Consider the following 24,984-nt stretch of genomic DNA (forward strand, 5'->3'; position numbering starts at 1 on the left):
GAAATCGAACCCTGGACCCTTTAGTCCGCAGGCCGACCCTCTAACCACTGAGCCACACCGGCCAGGGCAAGGGTTTCTTTTACATTTATTAAGATTCTCCAATTCAACATGATCTGCTCTTCCCAGGAACCTCCTTCACTCCTTATACCTATACTCGGTAACTTCTGTTATTATTAACTACTGATATAGTCATTGGCCATTGATTTATTGGCCATCCAGTTTTTTGTTTGGGCCATTAATGTATCTCCAGCCCTTAAACTACCCAGCACAGGGTAGGTATTTAATATTTACAGAACCAATGAAGGGATCCAATTCCCTTTACCTAACTCAGGACAATCCTCTTAAAATAACTAGGCTTTAGAGAGTTTTGGAGAACTTGGAATTCTAAGGGAAGTGGCCGCAGCTGAAGACTTCCAGACACGCGGCTGGGCGGTGCGCTGTGGAGTGTGGCGGAGCTTCTGGCGAGGGGTTTGCTGGACTCAGGGAGGGCTGTCCGTCCTTGAAGCCAGATAAACCCAGGGGCTCTACTCCGCGTTCTAGACTCCGGGAGAAAGAGCCTGCAGGGAGGGCGCCCCCCCCCCCCCCCGCAGGGGGCAGAGGCTGCGGGGCCCAATGCGCCCCTTTCGGGGAGCGAGCCGCCCTCCCTGCGCCCAGGGAAGTACAGGCCCGAGCGTCCTGAGCTGCAGCGGAGCAGCTCCAGCCCTTCGGGGGCTTTATTTATTTTCACTGTGGTAACACCGAGGCGCTGTAAGCGTCCTTTCTGTAAATGACGAAGTCACACAGGAGTTTGGAATGAGCGCGCGCGCCGCGGCCAACGAGATGCAAGGCTGGGCGCTCGGGCCCCGGGCTCCGTCCCCCGGGATGTGCGGGGGCTGCGCCTGCACCGCGAAGCCCCACCTCGCTGGGGCCCGGGGTCCTCGCGGCCTCCGGGGAGGTCGGTCGCCCCGGCGGCCGGCAGGTCCTCCCCCGAGGGGCCCTGGCTGCGGCCGAGCGCAGGCCCGAGGCTCGGCGCGGGGACGCGCAAGGCCAGGTGTCCCCCGCCCGGCGCTGGCGGAGGGTACGGCGGCGCCGCCCGCGCTGGGCCCCGAAGGGGTCTTTCGCTGTTGTTGGGTCTTCCCGAGGCGCCGCCCCCAAGGCCGGGCTCCGTCGGGAGGCGCGCGCTCGAGTGGCTCCGCCGCGCGCCCCCGACGGCACGTCTTCCGCGGCCGAGCGAGAAGGTGGCGCGGGCTCCCCGCCCGGGCGCGCACCCGCCCGCCGCGCGCGCTCCCGTCCCCGCGCCTCGCGTCCCGGGCCCGCCCCGCGCACCGGGGGCGGAGCTCTGCGCGGGGGCGGAGCCGGCGCGGCCGGCGGGGCGCAGGCCCCGGGATTAGTTGGTTTCGGAGCGGAGGAGGGAGCCCCGCGGCCGCGAGCGCCGAGGAGACAAAGCCGCGTCCGGAGCCCCGCGGGGGTTGGGCCCGGGGCTCGGAGGCGCCCCAGCCGCGGGGAGCGCAGTGCGGGCCCGCCGCCCGCCGCCCCGCCGCCGCCTCGCAACAGGTCCCCCGCCTCCGGGGCGGCCTCGCGCTGTGCTCCCCTCCCCCGCGCCCCGCGCCCCCCGGGGCACCTCCCCTCGGCTCGGGGCCGCCGTCGGGCCACCCGCTTCGATGCGGTTCGGGTCCAAAATGATGCCGGTAAGTGGGCAGGCGGCCTGGGGCCGGGGCGTCGGGCCCGGAAGTGCGCGGGGCCGTGGGTGGGGGTCCGGCCCGCGTCCGCGGCGGGGTCCCGGGCCCATCTCGGGGCCTGAGCCCGCGCGGCGGGGGCGGCGTGTCGCGAGCCTCGGGGGAGCGGCCCGCGGGGAGACCGTGCCCGCAGGGGGGTCCCGGCGACTGCGCCAGGGCCGCCTCTCCAACTTTTCTTTCTCTCTCTCTGGCTGGGTCCTGACGGTTTTAAGTTCTTGAAGGTCAAGAACAGGGAAACCGGGAATCTTACCGCTTTGTCTTAAAAAACACAGACGCACAAACTCACAGCCCACGCGCCACAAACCCCAACAACTTTTCTGCGGAATGAAAGGCACTTATTGGAAATGCGCCCTTGCTTTCCTTTTGGTGGGATTCCCGTCGTGGCGTCCGCAGTGGCAGCCCAGCCGCCCCGTCTCTCTCCCTGGAAAACTGGTTTTAGTAAACGCAGAGGCCAGGTCAGGTTTTGGGGCGCAGTCACCCGACGGTGCCCGCGCGCTCTGGGGGGACCAGTGAGCGCTCCCCGGGCCCCGCGCCCTGCGCACAGCGGGGCCCAGACGTGCCTGAAGCGCCGGTGCCCCGACGGGCGCACGGCCTGGAGGCTGCAGCGGCGCGCGCAGGCTTTGGGGCAGCGCAGTGCTTCCCCGGGGCGCTGTCCTGGCGCCCCTCCCACCCAGCAGGATCCCCTCGCAGTCACCCCACGTTTGCTCAGGAGAGAAACAACTTATATTTTTATACAGTCCGTGGATTGGAGGGACCTCAGCCTTTTGTTTATTTGCAGTCACGGGTGCAGAATATAATAATGATTCTATCCCCGGCCCCCCCCCCACTTGTGTCATGGGAGGGTGCCCTGAGCTTTCATGTTCAGGGGACACACTGAATTGACAGTTGAGTTTAGGTGGTTTGGGATATTTTGTCCTGCCAGAAGTCAAGGGATTTGAAAGTGTTCCTAGCAGCGCGCGTCCTGTTTTAGTTTGTTACCTGCTGAGGAGGTTAGGTTTGTGACACGAATGCCCAGTGGATAAGGGGGGAAGGATTTTGCTGTTAATTTTTTTTATTCCTGGGATTTACATTTCTTTGTCTCCAAATAACTCCCTGGCCCTCTGATTTTTTTCTGAAAATAAGAGCAAGACCAGTGTTGGTTGTTGCTCTATGATTTCTTCCTGAAAGATCAGTTTTATGTCAAGGTGTCCTTTGGGCTTTCTTAACACTTTTTAAAAAAAAATAATATGTCTTTATTGATTTCACAGAGAGGAAGGAAGGGGGGGGAGAGAGAGAAAAACATCAATGATGAGAGAGTCATCAACGGGCTGCCTCCTGTAGGCCCTCTACTGGGGATGGAGCCTGCAACCCCCCCACATGTGCCCCGACCGGGAATTGAACCGGGATCTCCTGGATTCTAGGTCAGTGCTCAACCACTGAGCCACACCGTCTGGGCTCTAAACACTTTTATTTCTTCCTCCCAACTGCATACCAGATCATCAGAATTCGTAAAAAGTTCTGTAGCTCTTGAGACTATGTTTAATTGAGCAGCGTGGTTCTTCTCTTCGCCTTTCTGACGTCAGAGTAGAGTTTTAACAGAGGCTGGCGGTGTGGTGGGGTGGCCTGCGAACCACCTTTGAAGTCGACCACCTCTCAGTATTTGCTCAGCTACTACCTCTGAGACCTTAGGTGGTTTTTTTTGCTTTTGTAATGATTTGTCCCTTAGTTTCATCATCTCTAAAGTGGGAATAATTATAGTACTGAGGCCTTAGAGGGAGTGAGGGTTAGAGTTGCTGTTTATGAAGCAATTACTTCAGTGCCTGGCTTGGAATAGATACTAGGTAAGAGCTTCTCCTGCATTTACAATATTGGTTAGCCTGAGATTCTTATCTTTGCAATCCATAGACATATGGAACAGATTTTCATTTAGTAATCTCATGTTATATGTGTCTTTATCCTGTAATATTTTGGGTACTTGCAAATCAGACTGTTTTCTTAAATATATTTCTCCTCTCTAGCTTTTAACAGGGATACCACTCCAGCATTGAATGAGGTTTTGGAATTTACTTTGAAAAATCTAACCAACTTACCAGGAAATGCATTCTGCTTACTACAAAAACATGGACAGTCTCAAGCGTGTAGACAGTTGCCTTGATATGCTTTTTTGCTGTGGTGGTGAAATGAACACAATATAAAAATGACCATTTTTAAGTGTATAGTTCTGGGGCCGTAAGAGGGTATTCCTTGGTTTGCTTTTAAAGGCATTCTAAAGGAACCAGTTTGCTGTGTAGACTGCATTATATTAAAAACATGCTAATTGTGTTCATGTGTTTTCTCACCCAGTGATAGAGAATCAAGTGATTTTTTTTCATGTGGGACTTGAGGTGATAATTGGACCCAAAACCAGAAGGGGAAGGTACATTTAGTAACTAAAAATAACTAAAAATAAGCAGGCAGTGCTGAGAACCCCAAGGAGTGATGATGGGGTGCTGCAGAAATGGGTGAGCTAATTTCTCTCGTTTTCACACACCTGCCCCAGTCAGCGTCTCTGGTTCTGTGATATTTTCACAACTCGGTGTGGAGAAACTGATTCGTCTCCCACACTTGACATCTTTTTTGTCGTTAAACAAGGGTTCGTTTTCAGTTCTGAGAGCATGGCTTTTTAGTGAGTCACTCTCACTGCATTTGATTATCAAAGAGAAATAATTATTCAAAGCAGAATTTCTCAGCTATTTAAAATTATATCAGGTGTCTTTTATCGTTACTTCTTTCTTTTGTGAAGTGTTCTAGTCGAACAATCCTTTTATGAAAGAGCTCAGCTAACTCTGAAAGCCTTCGCTGCTCTTTTTAGATACGATCTTACAAAAACTCCTGTTTTTTTACCTGGTGCTGAAGTGGTAAATTAAAAAAGCCTGCGCACAGCCCTGGCTGGTGTGGCTCAGTGGATTGAGCATGGCCCCGTGCACCAAAAGGTCCCTGGTTCGATTCCCGGTCAGGGCACATGCCTGGGGTTGCAGGCTTGATCCCCAGTAAAGGGCCTACAGGAGGCTGCCGATCAGTGTTTCTCTCTTCCCTTCTCTCTAAAATCAATACAAATATATTAAAAAAATAAAAATAAAGCCTGCACACGGAACCACACAGTATTCTGTGTGCCACGTGGAGGGCCAGAGGACTTGAATTTGCCCACGTCTCTCAGAAGTAGATGTCATATATTAAGATTTATGTCCAGCTGTGATAGAGCTGTTCTCTTTCTGTGCTGGCCAGCATGGTAGCCACCAGCCACCCACCAGTCCTGCACTAAAAGTGTGACTCACTTGAGGAAGTGACTGTTAGGATTATTTAATTTTAACTATATCCAAGTAGCCATGCGGGCCTGGTGGCCCCTCTGTTGACCGTGCAGTCAGTTTGACAAAGTAGCTCAAAGAATAACTTGCGTTGGAATCGCTTACCTGCATGCGTGCTCTAAAATGAAGTACGAATGGCCTGCTTATCCCTAATGCTTTGGAGAAGGGGTTTTCTGATTACTTAATTTAGCGTCCCGTTTAAGCCAATTTAAAAATGCTTATTTTTAAAAAAGCTCAGTGGAACTGATCATGATTTACTTTTGAAATTTATGGCATTTTTATCTTCCAGTGCTGCAGGAGGCATCATCATTATTTCTAGTTATCGCATAACGCTGTTCAGTGGTATCTGATTATGCGCACTTGTAATTGTGGGAGCCTAGGTTAAAAAAGGGGGGGACGGGGGATATTGCAGTAGCTCCTTTAGAAGTTTGACACCTGGTTGGTAGGACTGATATATTTCTAAAGGTAACTGCAGTTGTTCAGCTCCGCAGACCAAGGGCTTAACTTCTGCTTAAATAGCTGTATTATTGTCAGGGGAAGAAAGTCTGGTTTTATTTGTACATATTTTCCAAAATGAAATTGTGCTTTGCAATTAAAAAGCTCTTAAGTCCTGCCTTTGCGATACTGTGTTTGTCGGACTGTACCACGTGCTGAAAGAATTCCTTTTGTGGTTGAGTAGTAAGGTAGCAAGTTAGCTTAGTTTTTAGTCCAGAGTCAAGTTTAAGGTAGGTTCTCTGTAGAATTGCAGTTCCCAGAGGCTGCTAAATAAATCATGTGTCTTAAAAAATGTGCAAAGCATCTCACATTCCACGTGCCGTAGTGAAATCCATTGTCTTGGGACTTCTGCTGTATTAATTAAAAGCCGAAAAGCATTAAAAATTTTCTGTCGTCGTACCTGTTTCGGAAAAAAACAAAATTAGACTCTGTGAAGAAACTTAGCACGAATGTGCAGCTGCTTATATTTTAAAAATTAACGTTGAATAATTTGGAGGGGACATGGAAGGTCATTTGTTCAGACACCGCTTCTTGGAGGAACTGTCTCTCTCCCTCTTCATGTCCCCTGCCCCCAACAGCAGACATTAAAAAACAATAAAGCAAAACCTCTCCTTTCTGGAGCTTTTAAGGAATACTGTAGACCTTTATCTCCTGGTAATCGACCGTCCTGTGTGGCAGCCCTTAAAACACCTTTCTAAAGCTCATTGAACACTCAGCTCTTCTTCAGCTCAAACCAGGGTAACTACATACCGATACACGTGGTTACGATTTGCCATATGTATTATAACCCTCTCACCAACCTGCTCTACACAGTGTCTCTGGGACCAAGAAGGGTAGGATGCAGGAGTTTAGGAATCCAGAGTGTTCTCCAGCTCACGCCACGTCATCAAGACAAACATTACTGAAATACTTCTTTTGGATGGTGTGTTAGGTCCTCAACAGAACATTCTTCTGTAATCAAGTAATTGAGAAAAGAAAACAGAGGTGACAGACTGGTATGAAATGTATACTTATGTTGGAGTGGTAGATGAGACCTTAAAATTTAAATCTCACGCCCCGGCCGGTGTGGCTCAGTGGGTTGGGTGGTGTCCCGTGCACCGAAAGGTTGCCGGTTCGATTCCAGGTCAGGGGCACACGCCTGAGTTTCCTGCTAGATCCCTGGCAGGGGCGTGCAGGCGGCAGCCGATTGGTGTTTCCCTCTCACATCGATGTTTCTCTCTCTTTCTCTCTTAATCTTTTAAAAAAATTATATCTCATTGGGGAGAGCCAAGACACTTTAGTCGCTGGGAGATCCTTCAGAAGTACTGAGTATTAAGGAGGCAGGGATTCTTAAGACACTTTGCATACTGTCTTATCAAAAGAAAATAATCTTATCAAAGAAATGCAAACTCTAAACATACTTAGATGGCGTCTGCAGGACAAGTAACTTTAACTCAGCAACTGTGGCACTTTTAGGTTTTTTTCCTACATAAAGTTTATCCAAAACCAGATTATTTATCTGGATGATAACAGAGCCAGATTTTCATTGAAAATGTCCATTTGGCCAGTAAATGCAGAACTTTATCATGTTTAGAATGCAGACTTCAATTGTTTTTCCAGAAACAAATGTATAATTAGTATTACTTTATTTAAATTTCAAACATTTCAACTAAAAATCTCTAAGGCGCCTGTTTAGAGAGAGTAGAAAAACCTTAATGAAGAATCTATTATAGGATACCAGTTTAAATACTAGTGGTGATAATAATAGGGGGTTAGGACAGTAATTTCCCACCCAGGGAGGGTGAGGAGCCTTCTGAGAACCCTTTCGGTGCCTGGCACTGTGACCAGTGAGTTAGGCTGGTCATCCCATCTCATCCCTTTAGGACCCTGTGATGTGAGCCTTCTCAGTCTCATTCCACAGATAAGGGATTTGGAGCCCGAAGGGTTTCTGGAACTTGCCCCTGGTCACTTGGCTCCGTGAGATACGAATCCAGGTCCTCCAGCAAGCAAACGCTCTGAGATGGCAGTGCTGAGGTTAGACTACTTTTATATGCTTGGCAGGACAGACAGTGGTGATGGTGGCCCCTGGGCTAATGGTAAGTCCAAATACTGCTTTCTAGAGCATAACTCTGATTATTTTTGAAATAGCCGACGGGAAACGGAGATATCTTTCCATCCTTAAATCCAAACTGGAGGAGAAGATTGGTAAATGGTTCACTTACCAAGTTTTGAGTGATAGGCGGTGGTTCTCTCTCTGGCAATGGAAACATCTCAATGACTATTTTTTTCTACCTCTAATACTTCCGGAGAGACCTCAGCTCTTCCACCTCTGTGGGGAAAGAGAAGGGGTGTAATAATTACCTTTTGTGTGAGGGGTGTTGGGTAGTCTTCATATCTTTCAGCAGAGCTTGAAGGTGTGATGTCGGAAGACTCAGAAGTGGAGCAGTTGTGTTGGGAGGTGTGGAGGGTGGGGAATCATAAAGCACCCGTGGGAGCTGCCATCGTCATTCCTCAGCCACTTCTAGTGGCTCGGATGGTGCAGCAGCGGCCCGGAGGGATGCCCAGGGACATCAGATGGGACGTCAGAAGGACGTCAGATGGGCATGTCAGATGGGCATGTCAGATGGGCATGTCAGATGGGCACGTCAGATGGGACGTCAGATGGGCACGTCAGATGGGACATCAGATGGGATGTCAGATGGGGACATCAGATGGGACACGGTCTCCACTCGCTGCTTCAGGGTTGTCTGTGTAGTAAGGAGCAGTGATTCCATTCACTCTGATGAATTTATTGGAAATAAACTAGGAATGATATCACCTTGAGTCATAGTTCTTTATTCTTCCCCATTAACCTCTTGATTATTTATAGATGGCCTTTGGGGGACATCATCTGGGAGATGAGTTGAATTTCCCTGTTTTGGGGGGAAATTCAAGAGAGCTGACTTGAGTTCTAGAAAGGGGCCCTCAAGCCAGTGTTTTTCTGCATCACAAGATCTAGATGACAACTGGTAGCTAGTTCGTGGTATTTAGGTCATTTTTGAATAATCCTTTGATTTCCTGGAAAGGGAGCTATTTTGGACAACACTTTTATATGAAAGGGAGATATTCCCTAGCCCGTTTGAATCAGTGGTTAGAGCGTCGGCCCTCGGACTGAAGGGTCTCAGGTTTGATTCCCTTCAAGGGCATGTACCTCTGTTGCAGGCTCAATCCCCGGCCCTGGTCGGGGTGCATGCAGGAGGCAACCAATCGATGTGTCTCTCTCACATCAGTGTTTCTCTCTCTCCCCCCACCTCTTTCACTCTTTCTGAAAGGCAACGAAAGAAATATCCTCAAGTGAGGATTAAAAAAAGGGAGATAGGATTCTTCTCTGGTAGGTTTTGCCTGTTGCCCTCAGCGGCAGGAGACCTGGATACTATCCGGCTGTCCTTCCATTCTTCCGTTTTCTCCCATAACTTTCATCCCTGTGTCACGGTCCCTCCTCTCTAGTCCAGGCTCCTGTTCTGCTTAACTCCTCTCTTGCCTGGGCTTGAGGTTACGTTTTCCACTTGCTCCCTGCAAGTTGTACCCTGTTTTATGTTGCTGTCCATGGCCTGCCGTAACTGTGTGTGTGTGTGTGTGTGTGTGTGTGTGTGTGTGTGTGTGTGTGTGTGTGTAAGTAAACAAGAGTTCTGTGGCTCATGGTTTGAGAAGAACCTGTCCCTTCTTACTTGTCCAGCCTTGCTCCCACCTTCATGTCCCAGCAGTTTCAGGGTTGGAGTTTTCCCACGCCCCTGTGCCTTTTCGTGGGACGCTTTTCTGCCTGGCTGGCCCTCTTCCTGCTCGTCTTACTCATCCTTGGCTGTGCAGCTGAGTAGCCCTCCCCGAAAGGGAGCTGTGTTCTTTCCTCTCCTCGCTGGGCGCCCTGTGGACCTCCACGAGGAAGCTGTCACGTGCGTGCGTTTGTTTGCACTGGCCCTACCTGCATTGTTCTGTGTGCTTGCAGGGGGTGTGGACCGTCCCTTTCATCTTTGTGTTTCTGGCACTTAGCACACTGTGTTGAACACAGGGCAGGATTTAGTAAATACTGTGTGTGGGTAAATGAGTGTTCTCGTTTTTTTTTAATTTTCTTTGGTGAGGGTAGTTCTCGCTCATTTAAATTTAGGCCCATGATTGTCTTGTGAGCGTTCTTAAAGATTTTCACAGAGGCGACCTCTTTGAAAATGGAGAAACACTCCATAGCAAAACGCAAGGCAGGAAGGGAAGAGCTAGGGGCCGTGGATTGCTTGTGCTCGTGGCATCGTGGATGGAGCTGAAAAATACAGTGCTTAGTGATTAAAAGTGAAAAAATGGAATGAAATATATAACAGCACCTTGAAGTCAAATAAGACACGTGCCCACAGAACAACAACACTCGGTTTCTAAGAAGACATACCAACACTAAACGTACAAAGTGGTTGGGTTAGAGAGGAGCTAGCTGGTTAAATATCTGTTCCTAGTTTTTTTACTGTATTTGTTGCTTATGGTAGGTATTGAAAGTAGAGTAGCCTAAAGTGAGTTGCTTTGGAAGATAGGTTCAGGATTTAACGTCTAAGTCCAAGCTTCAGGCATAGCTGAAGAGGAGAGAAAAGATTGCTTAAGTTGTCCTAACGTAAGCAGGATGCTTTGTTTTCTTCACTTGGGACATTGTCTGGCTTTTCACGATGAGGTTTTATACCGTATATTTGTCTGTAAACGCTTCTTGGTGCTTGAGTGACGTGGGCGTATCTTTGTCAAGCTCTGGCCTCCCGCGAACTTTCCCATCTTCCAGGAAACTTCGAGTCTCCGGGCGAACGCGTGGCGCGGATTTGCTGTGCGTAAGACACTGAGATGGCCTTTTTTGGGGAGGAGAGAGCCTGGGAGGAAGCATTAAAACCTTTGTCCTAAAGAAATTCCTAGAGCAGCGAGACAGATAAGATAGGGACGCGGCCCTCTGCGGCGTGGAGTCGGGGAAGCAGAGGTTGTGAGCTTCTGGCTGGAGGGCTGCGGTGAGATGGGCAGGGTCCCAGGCAGCGTCCTGGTCTTTGGATCGAAAGGACAGAGGTGACTTCGATACTGACGGGCCGGGTGCAGAGAACAGGTGAGCTGCTGTGGGCGAGGAGTGAGAAGGGTGGGCTCCTTTGGTGGTGTGAGCCTGTGACCGTGGAGCAGACAATTTAAAATAAGTCTCAGGCCTTAATATTCCTTAGAATTAAACGAAAAGTCCCTGAAATTCAACATAGGCAAAGATAAATACTAGATATGTGAACCGGTGATGTTTTGATACTGTTATTGAGCTAACTGTTGGCGTTATCATTGTTTATATGTACTGGACAGAGGCTGGGCTGCCCCCGAGGGGCGGGGAGCCGGGGGGCAGCCCCGGCTGGGGTGCCCGAGCAGCACGCTCGCCCCAGGACAGCAGCCTCGCCCACAGCTGGTGGCCTGCGCCAGGGTCAGGGAGCCACGCCGACCAGGGCGCAGTGAGCACTGGAGGTGGCAGCCAGGTCTGTGAGGGGCCGGAGACCGAAAATTCCAGGAGGCTGGGTGGCCTGCATCTCGTTTTAATGCCGTCTGAGCCCTCCTAGGGCCGTAGGCCGTGGGATTTTGTGGAAGGCCGTACGTATTTGAGACAGAAAGCAGCTTCCGTCGATGTCATAATTTCTTAATTAAATCCCAGCACTTGATGCCTTGTGTCAAGCGGTAGAGGTGTTTTCCTGACCGGGTTGTGGGGAGCCTGGAGCTCAGCCTCTTCCAGGAAAAAGCCTGCGGCCTGCCTTCCCCGACGCACAGCAGTGTAAGAGCCAAGCGGCGGTGACCGAGGTGTCTCCCCTCCCCAGGAGCCACCGAGCACAGGGCCCTCCAGACTCCTCCCTGCCCCTCCTGCAGCATTGCTGCCTGGCTGTCCCCACGCGAGTCTCCCGTGACCTGTACGATTTGGGGAAGATTTATGTCATCTTTTTACAGATTGTTCATTTATCTCTAAAGGACAGCATTTTCTCCCCCTCTCACATTCTTTTTTTCTCTGAAGTGAACCTAATGGGATTCAAGTTTTATACATCAAAACAATCAAGGTGTTATTGCGGAGCTTAATTTCCTTTCGGCCACAAGGGACATTTTCCACTCGGTTCCTTTTTTCTTTCTCTACAACATCATATGGTTTTTTTAAATCAAAGGAATACACTTTAGCCTCAGACACAAAGCAGAATTTCTTGTATAGCCAGGTTTGTGGTTTTTTTTTTAATTTCTTCTTGGGAAAGTCTTCCACATTTTAATTGGAAATAATGCCTCTCTGAAAAATGAATCATTCTTATTAATAGCATAACATTATTCCAGTGAATGCAAGTACTGTAAAAACGGAGCTCTTAAAATAAATCTGTGACCCATTCTTTTTAAATGAAGATTGTCTGTGACCTTGGGTTTTTGGAAGAGAGAGTCTTCATTTGAACATGACTTGGCCGTGAATTACTGTGCCGTGTTAGAGGTTGCCTGGGACAACTTTGTATAAATAGGGTTTTATCTTTCCCAGAATTTTCTTGCTCTTCAGCTTGATCACTTTAAGAAGCAGAAACATAATATAATTGTGACTTTTACCATTTTTATGACACATTTTCAAGTTCTTTTATGTATTTTCACAGTTTATGTGTATGTTAAATGTACTTTCAAATTGTAAATTACTGTAAAAATATGTTAATGCTGAGATTTAAAAAATGTAAAAGTGACATCTCTGCCAGTGCCACTGATTTCATTTGTGTATTTCATTCAAATCAGTTCACGTGGACATAGGTTTTAAATGGTTATAATCTATAACTTATTACCTTCCCATTTTTAACACTATGCTTGTAGCGGTTGGTAGCTGGGTCAGAGCCCTTTCAGCAGATGTATCTTAACTTACTTTTCTGTTGCTGGGTGTTTAGTTTTCCATTTTACTCTTCACAGATCTCACACTGGAGTGAAAATCTTCAGGCATTTAGAGTTTTTCTTCATTTCAATGATTTCTTCAGCATCGGTTCCCAGAAGTAAGGTCATGAGGTGCCCATAATTTCATGGCTTTTGATACATGACTCATTTTACTTTCTAAATGAGGTTTTAAACAATGTATCACCATCTTGTGCTTGAGGGAATCACTTTTTTTTTTTACAATCTCATCTCTTTAGGAGCTTATCTTTTAAGTGAAAACTAATTTAATAGTTGTAAGTGGTATCTCATTGTTTTAATTTACACATTTATTCCCCCCCCAGGTTTTATCATTTATCTTATATGAGCTGTCTGTTGTATCTTCTGCTTTAATTTTTTTTTAATTTATTGATTTGGGAGAGAGAGAGACATCGATTTGTCGTCCCACTTATTTATGCATTTATTGGTTGACTCATGAATGTGCCCTGACCAGGGATCCAGACATCACTGTAACCAACTGGGCTACCCGGCCAGCGCAGTCCTCTACTCTTTAGTTTTCTCTGTTGTTTATTGACCGGCTTGATCTCTTCTCCTGCAGTTCATACCATAGGAACACGAAGTTCTTGCTTTAACAGGTTGGAGGGAAGCTAGCGTTTTCCTGTCGTGCAGAAGGGTGACCCGGTCCACACTCCAGCCGGGGAAGAAGGGCCTCCACGCCGATGCTGGGCTTCGTGAGCAGCCTTGTCCTCTTAGTGTCCAGCAGGATGCTGGGCACCTCTGGAAGGCTGGGTGTTGTTTCCATCTGGTTATTGCTGCCCCCTTTATGATGGAAATAATTTAGCTCAGAAGTTCCCAGGAACCCATCTGAGGCCTGAGTCAGAGAGTCAAGTTTCTCACAGCTGTTTCCCAGGGCAGTGAGCCCGAGGGAACCCATTCTCCCGCTTCCCTATGGGAAAGGGGCAGTGAAGTTGCCTCTGTTTCCTTGGCGTGTGGTGGTTTATGGTGCATGAAAAAGTAACAAGTGTCAGGAAGAGGTGGCATTTTGGACGTAAGGTTACTGTAGATTAATTTTTAGGCTCTCCATTCATTCATGCCTCTTTGCTGACACCTCGGTCTATCTCAGGTCAGATTCATTCCCCCCCCCCATTTCTGCATTTTTATTTTACCTGCAAGTCTCATTCCTGTAATTTAGTATTAAATTGTTCTCTGATTTTTCCATGAGTAAATTTATCTTCCTTAAGAGATTTTTATCTCTCTCACAGAGTGAGCGTGTAGTGGGCCCCTTTAATTGTGATGCAATTCATGTATCGTAAAATCCACCCGGTAAAGGGTACCGTTCAGTGGTTTCCAGTGTACTCGCAGGGTTATGTAACTCACTAACTCCAGAGCTGCTCGTTACCCCCAAAAGAAGTCAGCCCTCCAGCCCCTGACAGCCACTGATCTACTCTCTGCCTCTTAGTGGTTCCCCCCCCCCGACCGTGGCCTCAGTAGTTAACTAAGTTAGCTAACTAATTATTAACAAATCTGGGCTTAGGACCCAGACCTCCTGCCCGGGAATCTGCAGCAGTGTCGCATTGCTGGCCCAGCATCGAAGGCTTCAGTACGTTTTGGTAGAGTCACCCCAGCGCTGCTACTCATTCAGACAAGGTAGAAATGGGGTCAGCTCATGTACTTGCTATTCATGCCAGCATTAATTCTGTAGTTTTTTTTGGGGGGGGGGGAGTAGTAATCTTAAACAGAACACACCTCTCATCGTTCTTATTTGTAATTATACTTTTAAATAAACGAAGCTGTCGTTTCCCAGAGGGTGAAAGACCAGATCTCAAGTTTGGGTTGCTGCGGCTAAACGGAACATTTCCTAGTATTTTTCTGCCGCACGGGACAGCTTAAAGGGTAGAGGAGAGATCGGAAGAGCAGAATGTACCCCGACCCTCTCCTTTAGTAGCCAAAGTAGATCACTCCTCTGTCCTTTCTAAAGAATTTATTTGTAAAGAGAAAATAATACCTGCTCTGCCTGTCTGCGAGGCGATGTAAGTTTCTGAGATAATGTGTGTAAAAGCAGCCTGAAAGATGACATGGACAAGGTAAGGTGCTATTACCTTACGTAATAATAGCCTTGTATTTGTTGGTACAGTGTGTGTTTAGTAGGCAGGCTGTATATTAAATATTCCTGTATTTAATAAACACATCTAAGTCTCGTATTTACAGTGAAAACAGTTACCATTCTTGAAGTGTCGAACTTCAAAGAAAGAAAGTTTTGGTGTGGGTGGGAATATAGAGAAGTACTATTTCATACTAAAGTGTAAATTGCTTATCTCTGTAATTAAATATACTGTATATTTTGCCAGAGCAGCGGCAGGTGGAACTCTGTGGGCTTCCTTAATCTTTGTCATTTTTTCAGTGCTTTACAGTTTTTGTGTAACAGTTTCAAAGTGCTGCCTTGTTGGCCAAGTTGAGGTCTAGAACTGTGTATCTCTTCGTGGGCCTGGAACTATGTTTCAGAATGTGCAAAGCCTGGTATCATTAGCTGGAAAGGTTCTGACTTCCTACTGGGAAACTGCAGCTCTTCTTTCCTTCGTTTTACTTAGCCTTTGCCTGCTCTTTCCTTGATCAGAATTATTTTCACAGGATAAAGTCTCACAGTGGGGTTACTCTTTCAAATGGTTTGTTTTTCTACCCTGATACATGCTGATTTGCACTGAGTCGGTGCTCACTGAGTTGAATGAACCATAGGTGTTTCACTGGCATCTCCACCGGCAATTTGTGTGCTGTTTCACTTAGTTTCTTCAGCACTGGAGGTTAACAGCATTTTTTTTTTTTTATTTAATTTTAAGTTTTGGTAATTTAATAGGTGTGAAAATTTGAATTCTTTAGTAGCAGTGCTCTTAAGATACAGTGTCTGTTTTTACTGGGAAAAGGATTGTTAATGAGTTTCAGATTTAAATCCTCTGCTGGCCTGAATGCTTAGCTACAAGGTTAGGTATGTTGTAGCGTAACAGCCCATCACTTCTACTTCCATCTGGCTGATGAGGACACGCTTTAAAGTAGATACTTCACTTGATTAAACATTATAGGTTTAAACTTTTGAATAGGAAATATACGTGCATGCTATAAATATTAGATTACCCTCCGAGCTCTCCCTCGTGTCCCATCTTTACCTTCAAAAGCAACACATGCTATGTTCTGATGTGTCTTTCCAAAAAGAGGCTGTGCATGAGTATACACGTATGTCCGATATCCCCGATCACCCTTACAGGATTGATGGGAAGATCTGCGTGAGTGTGGCCTTGGCACATCCTAAGAACTATATAAGTATTTGGTAGACAGATCACATGAAGGAAATGTCGGAATGATTTAATCTGACCTTTCACGGGAACTGGTTTGACTGTACTTCCAGGCTCCCCAGGGCGCTGCAGGCTTGCTCCGGAGGGGGCAGGGACTCCAGTGGGAGGAGCTCCAGATCCCTCCCCCCCCCCCCCACTTGGGCCAGGGTCACCCGGACTGTTCTGTGGAACATGTGCACTTGACCGATTCTGTTTGGCGAAAGGAATAGAAAGTGAACAAGAAGTGAGCACCGGTGCGGACAGGCTGGTAACGGTCGTGCTTTCTCTTTTCGTCTCCAGATGTTTCTTACGGTGTACCTCAGCAACAACGAGCAGCACTTCACGGAAGTACCGGTTACCCCCGAAACCGTATGCAGAGATGTGGTGGACCTGTGCAAGGAGCCCGGCGAGAGCGACTGCCACCTGGCTGAAGTGTGGTGCGGCTCAGGTAGAGCCGGGCCGCCTTGGGCTCCAGCTATACATCTCTTATGATGACTGGGTTTTGGATGTGGCAGGGGGGCGATGCTCATGTTCACCCACAGAGAAGCTGTAGAATAGCATGTCCAGCAGGACACCGCATTCTCCATCCAGCTCTGTTGCAACATATTAAGTCCCTTCGCTCTTTTCCTCTGCAATACAGTGAAGACACTGCAGTGGACAAGGTCAAGGGGCAGGCAGCTGATACACCAGGTGGCAGCGTCGGGTGTGCTCATAGGTATTTTTTGTAAGCCCAGGCTCTGCTCGATTAGAAACTTGAGGCCTCCTGATTGTTTTGCCCTCTCTACGGTTTTGCAGGTTTTTAGGGAAAGCTATTCAGTGTTGAGTTACTATGGTGGCAGGAGGCACTGGTGAACCCTTGGGCATTATTTTAAGCCTTGAAATCAATCCCTCAGTGTAGTTCTTTGCAGCTCTGAAATGGGGCGGCCTGGTTTCTTTCCGGCCCCTTAGGAGTTGTAGATGTGGGAGTAATTTTTCCCAAGTTCTACTTGTCCCCGGGCAGCCTAAGCGAGCTCCCTCTGTTCCCCTTTCCTCCTCTGGGGTGCAGGTTACACACCGGGTTCACACCAGTCATGAAACCTGATGTCAGCTGAGCGCCCAGTTCTCACCAGGCAAGTCCTCTTGGTCATCTGCGGTTGACTTTCCACCCTTGGGTGTTCTAGAAGGTCATCTTCACATTCCCCAAATTGCTTATATTAACCTTCACGTGGGAGCTAGATTAGACTGTTTGCATAAAGAAACCCAAGTGATCCTTTTTAGATGAGAATCTGAGTTTGACTTTCCTGTTGACACCCTGTAGTGGCTTTCTCTTCTACTTAGACTGGATCTCGGATCGTGAATCTTAAAGCTTTGCTCTCTTTGTCATCTGGCACTGGTTTCCTCCTTGCCCCCTCCTGCAACGTTTTGATGTTCCTGAATAAACCACACTCAGCTCTTGCCTGCCCCAGAGCCATTAGCACTAGCTGTTCCCGTGACCTGTCTGGCTTCCCTCCAGATTTGTCACTGCTGGTCCTTCCGGTCATTTGGCTTTCAGTTAAAATGCTACCTCCTCCGAGAGGCTTTTCTGAGCATCCTGCAGAAGTAGCCATGGGGTTCTCTTACTATGTCATCTTGGTTTAATCCTCTGCGTATACATGTCACTGTTTTTGTGAATGTGTGTTTATTACTTTATTGCCTTTTTAATCCCTGTGGCCCCAAACACATGCACCAGAGTGTCGACTCCCCAAAAGAAGAGACCTTGCTTATCCTGTTCATTGCTGCACCCCAGCTTGGGGAGAGTCTGTAGTAGGTGTTCAATTAATAGTCACTGAATGAATCAGTGAGCTTCTGGTCGCCTCCTTGCAGTCACCAAACCACCTTGCCTTATACTTCCCTGAGATGATTGAAACCACCCATGAGAGTCCCTCAGTTTCCTCCTGCACATACCTTGGACTCTCCCAGGGTGTGCCTGCCCTGCCTTCTGATCTTCAGAGGGGAAGAATGTTCTCTCTCTGCCAAGCTCACTCTCTTCCTTGAAACCCTTGTTTCCGCCGCCTCCCTTTCCCCTCTGATGTCTTTGCTCACTTGAGGTCATTAAACCATATTATGTGATGGCGATTAAGGATTTTTATTCTTTGGACCTTTCAGATTAAAAAAGACGAATAACATCTGAATGTGTTTTTTTTGCAAAAGAGGAAATCATAGAGATTGGAAGTCTTTCTCCCAAACCCATCCTCTGATCACTTGATGTAATTGCTCGTAGTTTTGGCAGATAGCTGTTCAGACTTTTTCTCTGCACTCGTACGTAACTGTAGAAATTGTTTTGTGCATTATTTCTTTCTCCAGTTTTGCTTTCTGTAAATAGTACCATACGTATCAATATCCTGCAGTTCACCCTTTTACCTTACAACATAGCTCGAAGGTCTTATTATTTTTAATAATCACATATGTTTTCCATAGTATGCATAAACTGTATGCATAGTTAACCATGTCTTTATTCATAAACATTATATTAATTCTGCCCTTGTTTTTATAAATGCTGCAGTAAAAAGCCTTTTAGGAGCCTCTCGATCACATGCAAGCATTTCTGTAGAGTCCGTAATAAGAAGTGGGATCGCTTGGCTAAGGGGTCAAGTATTTAAAATTTAAAGTATCACAGATTTCCCTCAACAAAGGCTATATAATCGCAGTCCTGCCAGTTATTTCTAAAAGTATCCCTCATCACCAGTTGATACAATACTATGTTAATTTTTGCTAAGCTGATACTACCCATTTAAAAATTTATTAGCACTTCGAGTTTCCATTTTTTAAAAATTGTTTCTCTGTAGCCTTTGCTCAGGTTTCCTTTGCCTTTTCCCTTTTCCCTCTTGACTTGTCAGCATTAAAAACAAAAACAAACCAAGGAGTATTCTGTTGTGGACCGCAGGCCAGGTTCTCCTCTCTGTAGGAAAATGCTTTCCTTGCCCCAAGACCGTAAACATACTCTTCCTTTATTTCATGCTCCGAGTTTTAAGGTCTTTTCCTTCCTTCCTTTCCCCTCCCCTCCCTCTCCTCTTTAATTTTTATGACGAGTGTGAATTAGGGATTAAACGTTTTCCCAGATGGATAGTGAATCTTCCTAAGTGCCTACGGAGCAGCCCTTTTCTTCCTTACTGATACGAGACATCACTCCTGACCTGGGAGTCTCCTAGGAAGAGATGTTTCTAGATGCTGTAGCCAGTTCCTTTCAGTTTTTCTTCTTGTGTGGGACAGAACCAGTTTTAAAAAAAATTTTTTTTAAAGATTTTTTTTTTAAATTGATTTTTAGAGGAAGGGAGAAGGGGAGAGAGAGGAATATTGATATGAGAGTGAAACATCGATCAGCTGCCTCCTTCCTGCACGTCCCCTACTAGGGGTGGAGCCTGAAACCCAGGCATGTGCCCTGACCGGGAATCGAACCTGCAACCTCTCGGTGCAAGGGATGCCCCGCCACCCAACCAACTGAGCCACACCAGCCAGGGCGGGACAGGACCGGTTTTGTTACAGTTTTATAATATGTTGGGCATTTGTAAGGCAAGTGCTTATTTCATCCTTCCGCTTTTTCAAAAATATCTGAGCTCTGCTTTTGTATTTTCTGTTTTGGATATATCTTAGAATTACCTTGACCGGCTCCATGAAACATTCTGTTGGGATTTTGATTGGTCGCAGTGAAGTCATAATTAATCTGAGGGTGGTTTGTCTAGTGTGATTAAGAGAGAGGTCTTGGGTTTCAAAATTCTGTCTCTGTCACTTACTAGCTTTATAACTGAAGGCAAGGTACTTAATCTCTGTAATTCTCCAGTGTTTTATCTACAGAACTGGGGTAATAATTGAGCCTATCTCATAAGATTGTGTGAGGGTTGCAGGAGTTAATACTTGGAGGGAGCTTAGCATAGCCCCTGGTCCATTTAGTATCAGCTCTCAGTAAGTAATAGTTATTATGTTTTAAACTCCCCCCCTCTTATTTTGCTATAAATTGTCTAAGGTTCCCTGTTTAAAAAACAGTTAATGTATCACTTTTTGTTAGCATCTCAAGTTTCTTTCTTTCACAGACAGATCTTTTTAAAATGAGCAGCTTTATGTGCCATCTCCGCTTCCTTACACCCCACTCAATTGCTTGTCAGAGAACATGCCTTAGATGCCTGTTACGGGCTTTGGAACCGATTGGGAGGGAACCAAGAGATAAGTTTCCTACCTTCACGTAGAAGCAGCTTTCGGCAGACGTAGAATACGACCAGATAGTGTCAGACAGACGTGCTCCCTCTGCAGAAGGAGGAAGGGTGCTGGGGACGGTCGGTGCGAGGAATGGCAGGCCCTGAGGCCTTTGATGTGCATTTGGGCGTGTGCGGGCCCGGGCCTGAGCTTCGTCGTCACGGGCCAGCGGGGCCTTCGCTCCCAGACCTTATGAGAAGGCCCGTGCCCTTTAAAGATGGCCCAACCCAGCAGGACGGGAGGTTGCTTCACTTCTTTCGAGTACTCTCTTCGCGTCTGGAATCTGGGGCTGTTATTTCTTTTGAAATAGAGAGTGTGCGTGTTTGGTGAGGGGGTGGAGGGCCTACTCAGTTTCTCCTGAGGGGTGTCTGCTCACCTGAGTGCTCTCCACCCGGGTTGGACACTGATTGTGTGGGGGGACCTCTGTGATACGGCATTTTCTAAGGGGTCCTTTAATGAAAACAAACGATCTAAGATGCTACGTGTTGCCTGCATTCCCAATTGTAATTTGCACAAAGGATAGATAAGACGATTCGCCTGTCTTTCTTCTAGAACGCCCCGTTGCAGATAACGAGCGGATGTTCGACGTCCTGCAGCGATTTGGAAGTCAGAGGAATGAAGTGCGTTTCTTCCTTCGGCACGAACGGCCCCCTGGCAGGGACATTGGTAGGTAGACTTGAACTTGGATTTCATGCATCGGAGTGGAGCCAGGTGATCTGAGGGGCGCACGAGAACTAAGTGGGAGCAGTGGGGAGAGGCCACCCTTCGAAGACCTGACTGTCAGGGGAGACAAGGGGACGGTCTTGTTCGTTTTGTTCTGTTTGAAGATGGGAGACGTTTTAGGATCGTGTTTAACGCAGGAGGGGGGGAGGTAGCAGAACACGAGAGGGGGAGCGTTTGATGGGTGAACCCCTCAGCCCTGGCGGAGAGGCAGGAGGGAGCCTCTCCCGGGGTAGGAACACACAGAGAAAACTGTCGCAGGTGCAAGGGAATGCGTGTGTCTGTGGGGCCATCGAGGGAGGAACTTCTCATCTCACGTTTTCTTGGACGTAGGAGGCAGTCGTCTGAGAGTGAGGGGCGAGATTGGCAGCCTGAGCCGTTGTGAGGAGTAGGAGAGAGCCCCCCAGGGGAAGCAGGCTGCCGGGCTCCAGGGAGGCCCGTGGACCCCCATGAGAGATCACGGAGACCACGAGACCTCAGGGGACAGGCCTCCAGCCCGGAGGGTTGTAAGAGGGGGGAAAGGTGGTTGAATTGACCCAAGGTCAGGGTTATCCCAGAGCAGTTCAGTGGAAGGCCAGTGGGACCCGGACAGAGGGTATTGGCAGGATGGCAGCTAAGCTGGTGGGGAAGAAGCGAGGATAGGAGGGGCTGGGGGGAAGGGCTGCCATCGTTCAGAGGCGACGTCTCAGGTCGATGCAGGGGTGTAGTGAGAGGAAGCTGTGGTCACAGAGGAGACTGTTTGGATGTAGGATTTCAGAGGTGGAGCCCTTCCAGGTGACGTGGTGTCTGGCTGGTCGTGAAGTGAGCCTGGGTTAGGGTGGGGACCAGGAAGCCACAGCACCGAGGGCCTCGCTTGTGGATGGGACAGTCATCCAGGATGGAGGCAGGACCCGGAGTGGGGAGGACACGGGAGTCGGGTGGTCACCTCTAGCGATGAGCGTTGTGAGCGGAGTTTGTAGATGACAGTGAGAAAGGGTAGAAGGCAGTGCATGACCGCGGAGAAATAGCGTGCTGAAAGCATCGCTAGATATTGAGGACAGAACCCCTGGGACCCTGGAGGTCTCGTAGGATGTGGGACCATGAGCCGTTTCCAGCCCGAGGTCCGTGGGAAGCCACTGGTGGAAGCGGATTACTAAGTATTTCTAAGAATGTTGGAACTTTTAAAATGGAAAAGTGAGGGTTTGTGACTTCCGCATATAATTTTTGGTTGCAAGAATGTGGGTAACAGATGTTAATTATTGGACGTTATACAATCTCAGTTTTGTCACTCCAATGCAAATGCCCATATGGTACCTAACAATGAGAAATCATTAAATTTAGACCGTGGGGGAACCCCCAAAATTGACTTGTCTGGACTCTTCCACTCTCCAGATGAGAAATGCTGATACCTTGGGGTTAAATGACTTGTCAGGGGCCACACGCCCAGAGGCAGAGCCAGGAGTGGAGCTCGAATCACCTCCTCCGGGCTGGCCCACACGCCTTGCGGTGTGACTGGGGCCTGTGGGTTTAATTTAAATAAGCACGTATTTTCCCCCCTACCCGTCTTTTTCTGAAGTTTTAAACCGGCACCTGCATGTCATTTTTATTCTGCCCTTTGCTGACATGGCTGCACGTATTCTAACACGTGGGCTGGATTTTACCCGCTCACCTACCAGTTCACCTGTCCTCCCGGTGGTGCTGGGTGAATTATTAACCAGCCTCTCAGTAGCGCCCTGGGCAGTGTCAGTGTGTCTGTAACGTGAGAAATAGAATCGGGAGGTAAAGGAGCTGTTTTCACGCCGTCACAAGACACCAGTGCCACACAGTGTTTGAATTGGGGTAAAACAGGGCTGCCTGTCAGTGTCCTTGAATCGGGTGTCATTAACCTTTTTAGTGAAGGCATCTAGATTACGGAGCAGGAGGCTGCCACCGTGCTCTTCTTGCAGTTTGACTAGGACCTGGGACCCAGAATGTCTATGGAATAATTTTTAACGCTCTTGCCTCTCTAACTGTGGAACTGAACTTGGCAAGGAGAAAGTGGTTGGGTGCTGTCTTTGAGGCAGCAAAGAAAGCAATTGATCCTAAATGGCAGATTTGTTTTTCTTGCAGAAATAATGGGACACATTACTGGAGCTATTTTGTCAGAGAATTGAACAATGTTTTAATTTTTTATTTTATTATGATTTTTAAAATATGGTTTTATTGATTTTAGAAAAAAAAAAAAGGAGAGGGAGAGAGAAACGTTGATCAGGTGCCTCTTGCACGCCCTCTACTGGGGATTGAGCCTGCAACCCAGGCCTGTGCCCTGACCGGGAATCGAACCGGTGACTCTAGGTCCATGGGATGACTCTCAGCCAACAGAGCCACACTGGCCAGGGCTGAACAGTATTTTAAAAATAAAACACGTTAGGGTTAGGGATAAGTGTGATACCTGGCTCTGAGGATATTTATTGGCATGGGAATTTGTGCTAAGCTTCAAGGCAAGTGCAATAGAGATTTGATTCAAAAGAAATTTTAATCTAAAATTTCTTCAGGTAATTTACTAATTTTTCTAATTTCTGGAAGTACACATATAAGCTCAATTTCACGTATTTTAAAAATTCTCTTTGTTGATATTGTTTGTTTCTTATGATGTATCAGTTTAAGATTATGTCCCCCTTATGGTACATTAAGTGATACTGAGAGACCCATCTATTTTGGCTTGAAACACTAGTTTTAGCCAAAAAAGCACAGAATACAGTGCTTTCCAGTTAGTACCTTCCCAGACTAAGAAATCGGAAGTTTTTTACTTAAATAAATGGGGAAGTACTTCATAGTACCTATAAATTACCACAGAATGTCCTCTGTAAGCCAAATATTCAAAATACCACGTGTATTTTCAACTGCTTCCTTCCCGTATAAGTCACAAAACACTCTTAATGAACACAAGGATGGATTGATTTAATTTTCACTTAACTCTTTCAACGAAACTATTCGTGATTTCACCACCGAGGAGCTAAATGGAGAGCTAGGGGGAGCTGCTGTAAGCGAATGGTGCGAATTACCCATAATCAGAAGTACATTTATTTTGTTAATTTTTTCGCCCCTCTTCTGGTCTCTGAATCATGCAGCCTTCCTAGGGAATAGTTAGCACGTGGTATTTTCTAAAGGTCACTCACTGTTCCCTGTCCCAAGCACGGTTTTCTAAAACAGGCTGAATTTTGATACCTTAATGCCATCGCTGTTAGAAAATAGCTTGTTTGAAGCTTACTTCCAACTTAAAAATATCAAAGGGCCGTGATGACAGAACCAAGAAATGAACTGGCACTTAGAGTACCTGGCAACTCTGGTTTAATGCCCAGTTTTTGAATTTTGTGCTTAGTGAGCGGACCGAGGCCTCAGGATCCAACTTTAAAAAGAAATGGTGTGAAAGTGCCCGGTGACCATCGAAGGACGGAGAACGGGGTGAGTGACCTTCTTGCCCCCGCTGAGCACGTACCAGGCACTGCTGCTTTCAGTGGGGTACTATACCAGTGGCCCCTTTGAAAAAGGTTATTTTATATTTCACAGAAAGTTCATTTTAATCATGCCTACAATGCTGACTGTTGAAAGAAATTAGATGCCGAATATGCCACAGATTCAGAACAAAGCAAATGGAGAGCGTGCGTGAGGGATATTTCATTTGGGGTGATTTTATTTGTCGCTGAGATGCTTCTAGAACACGGAAAATTACACAGCAATGCTTTGGCTCTTGCATACGAATGTCAGCAAGTATCTTTGGGGCACCTTTACATGTTTTCGGAGCTCAGAATTTTTAATTCTGCTGGGGGTTAGCTAAATTGCCTTTCCCCAGCCTGCTCCTGCTAGAATCCAGATTTATCTAAACTCGCAAGGATGGTCTTCGCCATTAACAGGATTTGAATGCATCTTGACACAACATATCTTTGCCCTTCACTGGGTATTTTTTTTTTTTTTTTTTAAAACCACAGCTTTACTGCTTTACTGATGTATAATCAACATGCAACAAACGACGCACATTTTAAGTGCACAATTTGAGAAGTTTTGACATATTGCACGCACCTCTGAAACCGTCACCATAGCCAAGATCAGGAAAATGTCTGTCACCCCCTCAGAGTTTCCCTGTGTCCTTCTGTAATTCTTCCCTTCTGGGCTCCCTCCTCGCCCTCAAGGAGTTTATACAGAAAAGCCCGCTGCTGAATATTGGCTGGGATTCTGTCGCGTCTATAGATCAGTTTGGAGAACTGCCGTCTTGACAGCATCGAGCTTTTCGGGTCACGGGCGTCAGGCTGTGTCTCGCCGTTTGCTTAGGTCGTCTTTTTCTCAGCAGCCTGTCGAAGTTTTCAGTGTGTAGGCCCT

The 24,984-nt window shown here is 47.4% G+C and overlaps 1 protein-coding gene across 1 annotated transcript in view; it reads left to right on the forward strand.

The window, feature by feature from the left end:
* The first annotated feature begins 1,577 nt into the window (after positions 1–1,577).
* TP53BP2 (tumor protein p53 binding protein 2) overlaps positions 1,578–24,984 on the forward strand; it is a 39,596-nt gene continuing 16,189 nt past the window's right edge. The window contains exons 1-4 of the mRNA XM_087828853.1: positions 1,578–1,667; positions 16,024–16,171; positions 20,482–20,595; positions 23,990–24,072. Of these exons, the coding sequence (XP_087684979.1) occupies positions 1,641–1,667; positions 16,024–16,171; positions 20,482–20,595; positions 23,990–24,072 (372 nt within the window). The 5' untranslated portion in view covers positions 1,578–1,640. The remainder of the gene's footprint in view (positions 1,668–16,023; positions 16,172–20,481; positions 20,596–23,989; positions 24,073–24,984) is intronic.

This window comes from Miniopterus natalensis, chromosome 21 (assembly GCF_054644295.1).
Source record: "Miniopterus natalensis isolate mMinNat1 chromosome 21, mMinNat1.hap1, whole genome shotgun sequence".
NCBI lineage: Eukaryota > Metazoa > Chordata > Mammalia > Chiroptera > Miniopteridae > Miniopterus > Miniopterus natalensis.